We start from the raw sequence: 12,622 nt of genomic DNA on the forward strand, positions 1-12,622 counted from the left end.
ACTTGGACAATATGGTCATTAAGCACATAATTCAGTTCATACTCAAAATATCCAATGCCTCACTTTAATATCAGTCACTTCAAAAATTAATATAAAGCACACGTCTTATTTGTGGTTAAAAAAAAAAAGAAGGTACTTAAAAACATATTTTCCTGATCCACAAATCTGTAGTGAAGCTTTCACTAAATAGTTTAAATTTAAAACTGCTAGCATTTGGTGCAAGGTTTGCAGAAGTAAATATTAGTGCATTAGTTAAGGTTAGGCTGAGCCAAAAGCATGAGGTCCCTGGATCAGGCAGATTATTGATGAGAAATTACAGGACTATGTGCAGGTTTACAACAGGGCTGCTTTACCGAGCACAAGATTTGATTTTTAGGGGTGCTAACATGGGTGCACAAAGACTTTTATGACAGTCGACCGCTTTCCCAAGGCTCTATAGGTCACTTCCATGACGCAAGTTGGACATATCCTGTACCCTTTTGATGCTGAATTCCAATGCATTATTTAAAAAAAAAAAAAAAGGTGCATGTGTGTGTGCGCGCGCTGTAGATTTAAAAATATAGGCATCAAATTTCTATTCTATATTGTCCCAAATCACTTTAAATGTTTACATGTTTCAAACAATTTCTAATTATTAAAAGATACTCCACTCCTGTCTCGTTTTTTTCTAGTGAGCATTAATGTAATGTAAAAATGCAGCCATTTTCTCTTCTACAACATGTTGATCTCAAACCTTTGACCAGGACAGCAAAACTAACATTGCACACCGAATGTCATCATATTAAGTTAGCCGTAGGGTTCACACTGCATCTGCTAGGTTAGCATTTTCAACGTACCATCCTCTTCACTATCTGTGCCAGTCGTGTCTGCTATCTTAGGATGGGGTTGCTGCCGACTGTGCCAGTGAGGCCCCGAGAGGATCTTCTGCGATAGACAGGTCACTGGTTCTCTATCAAGAGAAGCTGTCGAAAGTCTACAGAGGTTGCTAGGCACCATCTTTGACCTCTGGACTGCAACACCATAGTCTGGAGGTCTTAAGTGTGGGTGGTGGGCCGGTCTTTCCTTTAAGTCCGCTAATGAAAGCCCCAAGTATCCCGGTGGGGTGGGAGGTGGCGCCCTATACCTATCGTCCTTCTTAGGTGAGGTGACACAGTACACTGGTGTGAGAAACATAAGGACATAAGGAATGGAAATGTTAATGGAGAAAACAGAAATGCAAAAGAAAATAATAATAAAATTAAAATTCAAACAGTGAAATGTTACAATGGCATAATAGAAACTGGTAAAATAAAGAGCAAATGCAGAAAAGCTGGTTTTAATGACAGCAGCAGATTTTCACGCTCAAAGCAGTTCGTCCCCCCACCTCAACGTTACTTCCAAGGCTTTTTTTTTCTTCAAACTTTTCAGTTCTGTTGTCAGGCCCTAAATTCCTGAAAGCAAAAGATTACTACTGCACTTGCTTTAAAAAACTGGAACCCAACACGGAACTATTTTGAACTGTACCAAATGCATGCCAAGACTGCAGCGGCCATATTTGCCTGAGGGAAAAGCGCAGTGGTCCAGGATAGGTCACAGTCGGTGCAGACCTTCACCTCTAGAAACACCAGGGACAGCGTATCTGCCAAGGGTAATCCCGATGAGATCACTGAATACCAAGCTACAGTTACTGGGGGATTTCAAATCCAATTCAGTACCTGGATGATGCTTTTACACATCTGACAGTGCGTGAACGTCTGAGAATGAGAGCAGTATGACGTTTTCTGTGATATCTCTGATGCTTGTGAACTCGTATCCTACTTTGAATCCTGTCTGACTTTGTTCGTTAACACACATCAGGGGATCTACCTAAATAGGGTCAAAAATGCTCTCATTGTGCCTATGAAAAATCCTCCAAAAAACGACCACAAATGGTGCTTAACAGATTATTCTGACTATTAAAGATGATGCTAAAAAGATCACGTTTACAAACATTTGAATCAACAGGGTCAGTTTAAAGCAGCAAATTACTCCAACGTATAATGCAGAACTTGAGGTGACAACTCATTAGAAAATAATAGAAACTAATAAATGCAATCAAATATGTATGCATACCTTTCACTCTGAAAATAAATACAATATTAGCTTACGAAGGACCTGTAAAAATAATATCTGGCAAAACACAGGACAAAGTAACCAGAGTGGTGAATCCTTCAACTTCATCTACAACCATAAAAGTTCAGGTCAATTTTGCAAAAATAAAATGGTTAGAGCAGTGGGCTGAGAACTGGGGAGCCGGTTCGAATCCTACCGTCGCTCCTTTTGAACTTGGGCAAGTCAATGAACCCTCCCCTGTTGCCTCAGGTGCAACAGATTGAGCCACTAGGGACAGAGAAAATACCTCCTGCATCTGAATGTGACTCACTTTGGAAAAAGCGTGTCCGCAGCACGTTTGCATGAACAAATCAATACTGCCTGTTACTTCCCAACACATCCTGAATCTCTCTTTTATGAATTTGTTGAACTAAAGCAGAACCCAGAATCCCAAATTACAGCAACACTTGTTTTACACGTATTTCCTTTCCCAACCATCCATTTCAATATAATTTTGCAATTGTATTTTCAAAGTAAAATGGCACAAACAAACTTTCTAAAGTTACAAATGCGCATTACACACATAGGGCCAGGTTTTCTATAGCACGCCTAGAGATCTGCGCCGAAATCCGGGCGTATTCTATAACGCATGCAACTTAATTGGCTCAACAAGCCAATCACCATATTTAACAGCACTTAATAATGAGCACTAATTGGCAATTAGAATTTATGCACACAACTCGCTAAGCGTATTCTAATGCACATAGTTCAAAAGGGGCGTGGCTAAGGGCAGGGAAATGAGTATCCCAAAATCTACATGCATCGTTATAGAACACGGCCCAGTGCGCGTAAATCTTTGCGCAGGGATTTATGCCGTGTTTTCATTGGTGTTAATGGAGGCATATAGTTTTAGGCACTAGGGTATCAACTAGGCGTATTCTATATACCATGCCTACATCTAGGCGCCACCTATAGAATACGCTTAGGCAGAAATGTTTACTGCGATGATTTTTTTTAGGCGCCATATATAGAATCTGGTCCATAGGGTTGATTTAAAGTATTTCTGCATATTCAGCATGCTTTACATATAGAAAATGGCCCTTATAGAACTGCGCAGCTGTATATATATATATATATATATATAAACACGCAACAACACACATACTCTCTCTGCATACCACATGGAACACAGTTTGAGTGGAGCCGCAATGTATACAATGGCTAAAATTACAAGCACTTGCATTTATTTCACACCTTGTTTTACCTAATAAAAATTTCTGTAGCTGAGGATCCCAAAAACTATAGTCATTCCTTCCCAAACTAAAACACAAGGAAGTTTCAGGAAGAATGTTCCCCTCATGGCTTATACTGAAGGAAACTTCTTTTCTGTGTAGATTTAGCCTACATTGGGAAAGATGGTAACAGGCAGGTGAGGAAGTAATTAAGGGTTCTACTCTACCTTACTGCCCTGTATTGGAACTTGTTAAATGGTGATATAATGGTTTAAATGTTATATTTGTAACGCACACAACTCTGCTGCTTTCCTTTTCTTGATCTGAACTTGAATAATGGATGTTTTCATTTTTTTTTTAATTTGTATAATGTTTTTTCTATGATCGTGATTCAACATGATTGTGTTATTGTAACATATAATAATAATAATAATAAATAATAAAGTAGATGAGAGCTTTGTAAAAGATTCATGCACAGGCATAGAGTGAGTGCCAATGGCATAGCCCGACAGCCAATTTTGGGTGGGCAAGAAACTTTCTCTCCCTTATAAGTGTCCTGTTGTAAAGTTACGCCCACTGAGGGGTATGTCCAAACTGCTGGCACTGCTGAAAAATCTACAGGTATTTTTCACCCCCTTCTTTGTATTTATTTTCAGAGCGAAAGGTATGCACACATATTAAGGAAAACAGTATCCACAAATATCTGCCCCTCCTTTTTCTGCAAGTACTTTTTCTGAAAAAGCAGCATGCATAGGTGTGAGCTGTGGCAATCCCCATCCTAACCCTGGCCCTCGGAATGACTCCACCAAAGGAGGGTAAAAAAAAAAAAAAAGGCTTTCAGAAACCGCCTTCATTATATACACAACAACTTCCACAGAATACGATCAGCACAATGGAGAGTGTCACACCAGGAGAAAGAATAAAACAACAGTACTACTTTTAGTGTTCTAAATGTTGTGCACTTATGATACTGCTGTATCGTACTGTATTGTATTATTTGGAACTGCATGCTGCACAGGCGTTGTTAACTCATCTGGAGTATTTAGTTATTAGGCACGTAAAAAAAAAAAAAAAGTAAATTAAACTAAAATAAAATGGAATAGCTGCCCTGGCCTATTAATTTATATTAACTGCCAGTAGGCAATTAAGATAACAAGATTTAGATGGAAAAAGAAAAACCATTGCATTCAGTTTTCTCTTAAGTATTAAAGAATACAGGCTAGGGTTGGCTTGTTGGTTGAGTGGCAGTGCCATATGGAGGAACCGGGGGTTCTATTCCCCAATCAGACAGGCGCATTGTCAGACCAATTTTTTTTTTTTTTGGGGGGGGAGAGGGCCTGAGCCCAAAGTGGCAGGGGGCACATTTTGCCCCACCCCCACCGTAATCCCACATACCTGGGCTGGCGGTGAAACCGAAGTCCGCTAGCCGAAGCCTTCCTCCAGCGTTGTTTGCTGCCACATGCCGTCTGCTCTGCTTCCAAGGTGCGCATGCTCGGTTTTTAATGAAATTTGAGCATGTGCGAATTTTGCACATGCTGAATTTCGCTAAAACAGAGATACGCACCACGGGGGAAAGAAGGGCAGATGGCATGTGGCAGCGAACAGCACTGGAGGAAGTCTTCAACTGGCGGAACTTAGGGAACCCCGCAAGCCAAACCAGCAGACATTGGGTCGCCCGAATCCCCCCCCCCCCCCCCCCGTGGCTCAAAGTCATGCACAGAAGAGCATAACGCAAAGCCCGTAACACAGAACGCAAAGAAATAGTGAAGCAATGTTCAAAAAAAGCTCATGCAAATGATACAAGGTTAATTGGCGTTAACAAACTGAAAGCAAGGGGAGATATGTGACTGGCACATGGTCAGAAAGGGTTTGCAGCTCTTGTGTGCATGCCCACACAAACCCTGACGTGGAAGCATACATCAGCGCTGTTCTTCTGTGCTTTTAAATACGAGCCTTTCATAGAAACAGAAAAATGTAGGCAGGTGAAGACCATATGGCCTACTCAGTCTGCCCATCCATGCCATCTATTCTCCCTATCACTCCCTTAGAGATGCTAAGTACTTGTCCCAAGCTCTCTTGAATTGTTTGCACTTTAATGTTTTTTGAAACACTCATATTTAAGCACGGAAAAACAGGCACCGATGTTTGCTTTCACTTTCGGTTTTCCTTGGACTCGCACACATGCTTGGTTGTCATTAGCAGCCCTCAAACTTACACGGAATTCCTTCTGCTTGCGAAAGCCAACAAAAACCACAGTGCAATGTGAAAACCTGATGAGAAATCTTCTCCTGCAAACTTTCTACGATGCCCCTGAGCTGGCAGTTAAGTTTTTGGCATTACGGGCCATCGTTTCCTTCTGTGCATGGCAGCGCATTCGTTGTGCATTGGGAAGGAGTACTAACCAACCTCATTAGCATCATTTAAATACATTTGAAATACAATTGTCAGCAATGTTCAGCACACACATTAAACACCCGTGCTTGAGCCCTCTGTGCATTCTGCACACAACAAGTGGGTAAACCCAGGTGCTAACCGCTTTTTAATATGGGCGTTAGCTTTGAGTAATTGGCCCCCAAATCAGTCAGGCTGGGGTTACTGCAGTGACCATGTTCACAGACCTTGAAGGGGGGAGGAATCCACAGTAACTGCAGAACAGCAACACTTACTAAGTCAAGCTGTAGGCGCGCTAGTGTTTTTAGTACGTGCTAACGCTAGAGACACCCATATATTCCTATGGGTGTCTCTAGTGCACGCTAAAAACACTAACACACCTTAGTAAACAAGGCACTTAGTGGCTAAATTCAGGGCTCTTTAACTGTAGTGTTATGGACTGGCAATGAACGGGCAAAGTGAGTTTGACAGGGGATCTAATATAATAATTTGCTCCTCCAACATTCCAATGTTTCTCACTGGGATCATAACCACCTGCTGACATCACTCCTCCAACGTTCTCCTCCAACGTTCCAATGTGTGTCACTGGGATTGTAACCACCTGCTGATGTCACTCCTCCAACGTTCTCCTCCAGTGTTCTCCTCCAACGTTCCAATGTGTGTCACTGGGATTGTAACTACCTGCTGATGTCACTCCTCCAACGTTCTCCGTCCCCCCTCCCTCCCAGTTCCATGGGCCCCTGGAACTGGGAGGGAGGGACGGAGGGAGGGGGGACCCTAGAAATGGGAGGGAGGGAGGGGGACACTGGAACTTGGAGGGGGGAGGGAGGGGGACAGGGGAGAGATGCTGCACATGGATGGAGGGGGGAGGGAGGGGGACAGGGGAGAGATGCTGCACATGGATGGATGGAGGAGGCAGGGCACAGAGGACGTTGCCTGCATATGGATGAATAAAGGGGAGAGAGCATAATGCAGGGGAGGGAGGGGACCCTGAAACTCGGAGGAAGGCAGGGAGGGGACGACCCTGGAACTGGGAAGGAGGGAGGAGGACAACAACCCTGAAACTCGGAGGGAGGGAGGAGGGGGACCCTGGAACTGGGAGGGAGGGGGGGCCCTGGTACACACTCTCATGCTCACACACACTCTCTCTCTCACAGACACACTCGTACCCAGTCTCACTCTCTCTCTGTCACACACACACACTCGCACATTCACTCTCTCTCTCTCTCACACAGTCACTCTCACACATACACACTCCGAGGAAAACCTTGCTAGCGCCCGTTTCATTTGTGTCACAAACGGGCCTTTTTTACTAGTATAAAATAGAAGAAAACTTCCTGGGTAGATGCAAATGAAGGATTAGGACTGGGCTCTAATGAGCAGGAGCAAGAGAAAACTGTAGGGCCAAAAATACCCTCTCCCTGAAATGCAGTGTGATTCTCTATTATGTTTTCACTATGCAACACCTCATTGTAAGAAAGCAAGAGACCAGACATGGTATCTATGGAAATCTGAGGGTCAGGTATGCATAAGTTTTTCTTCTATTATTCCAAATTGCATCTGCTTAATTTTAATAAAACCGAACCTATCACGATCAGAATGATATACTAAAGCATGGTGGTCTTACTACAGTAACACACACAGTCAAAGCATCCCAAGTTCGAAGCATGCTGCCAAATCTTGGTATAATCAGAACATATGAACGGATGGGATTTGCACCAGTAATCCAGACCCCCACATCTGCTGTTGTCATTTCTTAACAGCTTCGCAGTCAAAGTAAAACAGATGTTAAGGCATAAGCTCTCGGCTCAACTTACCTATCAGGCCTTTCTCTGTACTTGAGGTAACAGTTTTGTAAGACGTGTCTGTACCTAGTTTTGAGTCCAAAATCTCATTGTGCTGTGCCAAGGAATTATCAAGTACTCGCCGCCTAATGGTTCCATAGTTTGTCTCGTAAGTGTCCGACAGAGAGCTGGAAGGAGTCCAGCTCTGGCGAGGCTGCTCGGGCTCCCTGCTGCCTTTTGACGGCCTGCCGCTCCTTGAACATTCTTGAGCGTGCAAGCAGGACTCGTCGGAAAAGTTCGCTTGCTCTACCTCGGCGATGGGTGTGCCCACGTGCGAGTGCCGGTAGGAGTTTAAAAGGTCCCAGCTCTTTTGGCCCTGGGCAGTCTGGAAGATGTCATGAGAGCTGCTTGAGCAGGACGTCCAGCTCCCGCGGCCGCTGTCAACAGAGTCCACTGCGATGTGTTCGTGGGAAATCTCCTCGTTGCTCAAAGACGATGTGATGTAGGCCCCTCGGAGTGCAGCGGCTCTTAGTGATAACCAGCTGTTTTGGCAAAGAACAGACAAAGAATTAGTGACGACACATGAATGTTGCCAACCACTGGACAAGTTCTTACAATAGTAAATTCCATTTCTAGTATGTCAAGACAGAATCCAGTCACTATCATCACTGACAGCTGCAAACAGATAAGTACATAAGTATTGCCATACTGGGACAGACCAAAGGTCCATCAAGTCCAGATCCTGTTTCCAACAGTGGCCAATCCAGGTCACAAATACCTGGCAAGATCACCAAAAAGTACAAAACATTTTATACTGCTTATCCCAGAAATAGTGGATTTTCCCCAAGTCCATTTAATAATGGTCTATGGACTTTTCCTTTAGGAAGCCGTCTAAACCTTTTTTAAACTCCGGTAAGCTAACCGACTTTACCATATTCTCTGGCAACGAATTCCAGAGTTTAAATACACGTTGAGTGAAAAGTTTTCTCCGATTCGTTTTAAATTTACTACACTGTAGCTTCATCGAATGCCCCCTAGTCCTAGTATTTTTGGAAAGCGTAAACAGACGCTTCACATCTACCCGTTCCACTCCACTCACTATTTTATAGACCTCTTATCATATCTCCCCTCAGATATGCACAGAATTTAACACCCCCACCAACACCGTGGCAATATTCAGCCTGTAGTGGTCATCATTTTTGACAGTGCTGACCACCAGGGGCACAATTTGCCCAGAAATTCAGTGCCAACTCCTACCCGAGTACCAGCATAAAATATAGTTAACATAGGGCTCCCCCCCCCTCCTTTAACCTAGCCGCGGTTGAAAGTGGCCTGCAGCAGTATAGGCGCGTGTATTAGGCGTGCGCCAGGCCAGTTTCTACCGCGTCTGCAAAAAAGGGATTTTTTTAACATGACGGGAAAAGAGCATGCTGTAAAACTGAAACCAGCGCGCGTCTAAAACCAGCCTCAGCCCTTAACGCCACCTATTGATCTAGCGGTAAAGGTTCACGCGCTGCACATGCGCTGACCTGTCAGCTTGTGCCAACTGCCGATTACTGCCGGAAATGGCGTGCGTGTTAGGAATTAAATATATAATTCATCCAGGCATTATGGGCGCACACCAAATCTGATTAGGCTGCTCCTCCACTTCATGGGCAGATGAGGAATTGGGCGAATCAGAATCTCAATTGTGGAAAATGGATGGACCAATTTATTCTTTTTCTATTATCATTTACAATATCAATGACTAATCAGCCTCACAATATGTTTTAGTACTACATTATCCCCCAGGTTACCCGTGGGCTCACAGCCTCTTGACACAACATGCACGAACGAGAAGATGCAAGCAATGTCTGCAGCACGATCACAGTGAAAACTTTCATTGGGTTTTTTTCTTTTGATGTTTCCACTCGAGCGCAAGGGAAGCACCCTCTGCTTACCTAGAGCAAGGCTGGCTATAGTCACCCACTGGATGAGGGACTTCTCTCCTCTCCACAGCTCCCACAGAGTCCATGGCAGTTTGTGATTGGGGCAAGCACCTCTCATCCTGAAGAGCAGCGGTCATGGAGTCCACAGAACAATTGCTGACGATGCTGGACCGCGAGGAGATCTCGCTGTGGCTGGAGTCTGAAAAGTTATCAGACTTCGTGGATGGTATGAGGGCATAACCTTAATGGGGGGGGGGGTGGAGAAATGATTGGAAAAGTTCACTGTAAGGGTAAAAGAAAGATAAGGAGCAAACAGAACATTGATGAAGCATCTAAACACAGCAAATGACTTGAAGGAAAATTGACTGCAGCTGCCCACCCAGAAGCAGCCGCTGTAATAGGCTATTGCCTAGTCTTGTATAATGTTTGGGCCATACCTGAACGTAGCAACATTGAACAAAATGATTGGTCAAACAAGTATTAGCTCACACCTGAACCTGTGTTTTTACAGGATGCTTGTGTGCAATGATCATGATTGTAGAGTGAAGGGTGGGAGTTTAATTATCAAAATCGTGCTGGGGGGGGTGTAGTGGGCCACAGGAAGAGTCAGATGAAGGTGTAGGCAAACTAGGCGGGTGCCTAAGGCCTGCATACTAATTGAAGGGTATTTTTCAGCCTGGGTCTAAGTTACCTGGCCAAATTCCTTTGAAAATTGTCCTAACACTCTTTCCAGTCTACCTAAATCTTGTCAGAACCATCAAAAAAAGCTAAATATCTTTTTTTCTTTTCTTCCATTTGTGAAGCTATTTCACGTGTAAAACTTTGAAAATTTATACCTTAAGACACACTGCTTGTAAATCTCCCTGTTTGAAGCAGGCCACCCTTGGGATCTTTGGTTTGTTATCAGGGGCAGTGGAGGGGGAAAATGAGTTGCAGAACTTGCAGGTTCTCAGCCCTGCTGCTCCACAGTCAAGTTTCTTAGTTCCAGGGAGACAATTCGTCCAGTCCTGTTTTTTGAATGTACATCCTAGTTCAATGTATTTGTACTCCATGATTCTACCCTGTTACAAATTAGCATTTCAGGTGCCATAATGCACCAGGACAGACTTGTCAAACATCCAGGACTGTCCTAAAATCTTTCTCCTGGAACTGGGTAACTTGGCCGCTTTCCAGCTCTAACCATTAAGCCTTTCCATGGGAAGCACTTGCTTGCCCAGTCCACAGCTAGGTTCTGCACTTTCCCTGCTACTTCTGGAGAGGTGAAATGTGTAGATGTGTGTGTGTGTGGGGGGGGGGGGGGGGGGGAGGAATGAATGGAAATATGGAGGGCAGGGAAATTGAATGTGACTCAGGGAAAGCCGGGAAAACCAAGTAAATGGGAATCCATGAGAGGGTACCCCACAAACGTATGTTTTCCCAGGGCCACAGGCTTGGGGGCTAAAGCTGAGAGTGAAGGGTGTAAGGCTGAAGGGTTGATTAGGGCACTCACAACCCTAACATCTACTCTGGCTACATTTTCAAATCTGTGGTAGCTAGAACAAACTTTACAAATGCTTGTCAACAATAGCACATATTCCAGTGGATTAAGGGTTAAACAAGTTGCAGGCAATGCCTTTATAATCTACTGGGTTAGTCCAATACAGAGGGGTCACCTACTACTAGCCTGAAAAGCAGAAACATATGAACTAGTTCAGCCTGCACACTTGGTAGAAAGCTCAATATATCTTTCTCAGGCAAGGTTCACCAAAAAATATTAAATTCTTTTATTTTATAAATATGACGTCTAGGACAGAAATATCTGTGTTTTGCAGAAATTATGCATTGTGGTACTCTCTGTATATTGCAAAATATAAACAACTGATGAATTAACATGTACTGGGATATTTAACCCTTTAAAAGCATTATCTTGTCCTATGAAGGTTAACCCAGTTTGATATCGTAACAATCCCACGTACCACAGGCTTAAAGGAAACTACATAGAACACCCTAAGACAAGCTACAAAGAGAAGGCTAAGCCTAAAACATATCATCATAAGGACTGAAAATTGTGTTCTTCTACCTATTTTTAATGGCATATGGACTGCTAACAAATTGCCAACTCTTAAAACGGCTAAATGTTATGGTGGCTACTACATGGCAGATACTGGTCTTTGTTTGGGAATATTAACCAGGCTACGACCCGACGCTTTGTGGCGGAAAGGCTTCTCAAGCAGACACTGACCCTGCTTGACATGGTACAATGGTGATCTGCCCAGCAAAGGCTGCTTTATGAACCCCACTGTTAGGCTTCTCTACCACAAGTTCGGAATACTCCATCCCACCAATAACAGATTGAGATGATGACAGACGACTGACCCATCCAGGCTACCCCACTTGGTCTCACCTGCAACGCTAAAGACCCAACCCCGTTGCCAGTTATACAGTGTGACCACCTGCAGGAAACTGCTCCTAACCAAGTTAATTTGTGTCATCTTCCTCTTTTGTCCTGGGGTTGAAGCATACAAGCTTCCATATTTAATTTAACAACCAAGCCACCCCCCTCCCCTACCAACTATGTCTTACCACCAAGCTTCATAATTAACTGAATAGCTGTCAGAACTAATGAGTTATGGCCAAGCACAGTGGCCTTGCTGGATAGTAACATACATAGTAGATGACAGCAGATAAAGACCTGCATGGTCCATCTAGGCTGTGCCAACATGTGCAGTACCTCGCCACCACCATCCTGCCAGTATTCATCTGGATGGTTTCTGGGTCACTGTAGCCTACGTGTACAGGCCTTGCAACCCCATGACCTGTGATGCCATAAAATCACGTCTCCTTATCTGCCCACTTTTCTTTTCACTATTACTTTGCTGGATGGTACCACAATCAACTAAACATTGCAGAAACATAATTTAAAGTATCAAGCACCAAGGAATGGACCTATTCTTTGGGTACCTGCCACATACTTTTGACCCAGATTGGCCACTGTTAGAAAAAAGGATATAGTGCTCAATGGAACTTTATATCACTAGATTGTATCAAGCAAGGTAAAATTATGTATAATCATACCTGATAATTTTCTTTCCATTAATCATAGCTGATCAATCCATAGACTGGTGGGTTGTGTCCATCTACCAGCAGGTGGAGATAGAGAGCAAACTTTTGCCTCCCTATATGTGGTCATGTGCTGCCGGAAACTCCTCAGTATGTCGATATCAAAGCTCCATCCGCA

General features: G+C 43.7%; 1 protein-coding gene across 1 annotated transcript in view; it reads right to left on the minus strand.

Annotated features, from left to right (window-relative positions):
* LOC115476372 (rap guanine nucleotide exchange factor 6-like) overlaps positions 1–12,622 on the minus strand; it is a 274,393-nt gene that overhangs the window by 5,482 nt on the left and 256,289 nt on the right. Inside the window, 3 exon segments of the mRNA XM_030212715.1 lie at positions 837–1,157; positions 7,511–8,019; positions 9,418–9,646. Of these exon segments, the coding sequence (XP_030068575.1) occupies positions 837–1,157; positions 7,511–8,019; positions 9,418–9,646 (1,059 nt within the window).

The sequence above is a fragment of the Microcaecilia unicolor genome, chromosome 8 (genome assembly GCF_901765095.1).
Source record: "Microcaecilia unicolor chromosome 8, aMicUni1.1, whole genome shotgun sequence".
Classification (NCBI taxonomy): Eukaryota; Metazoa; Chordata; class Amphibia; order Gymnophiona; family Siphonopidae; genus Microcaecilia; species Microcaecilia unicolor.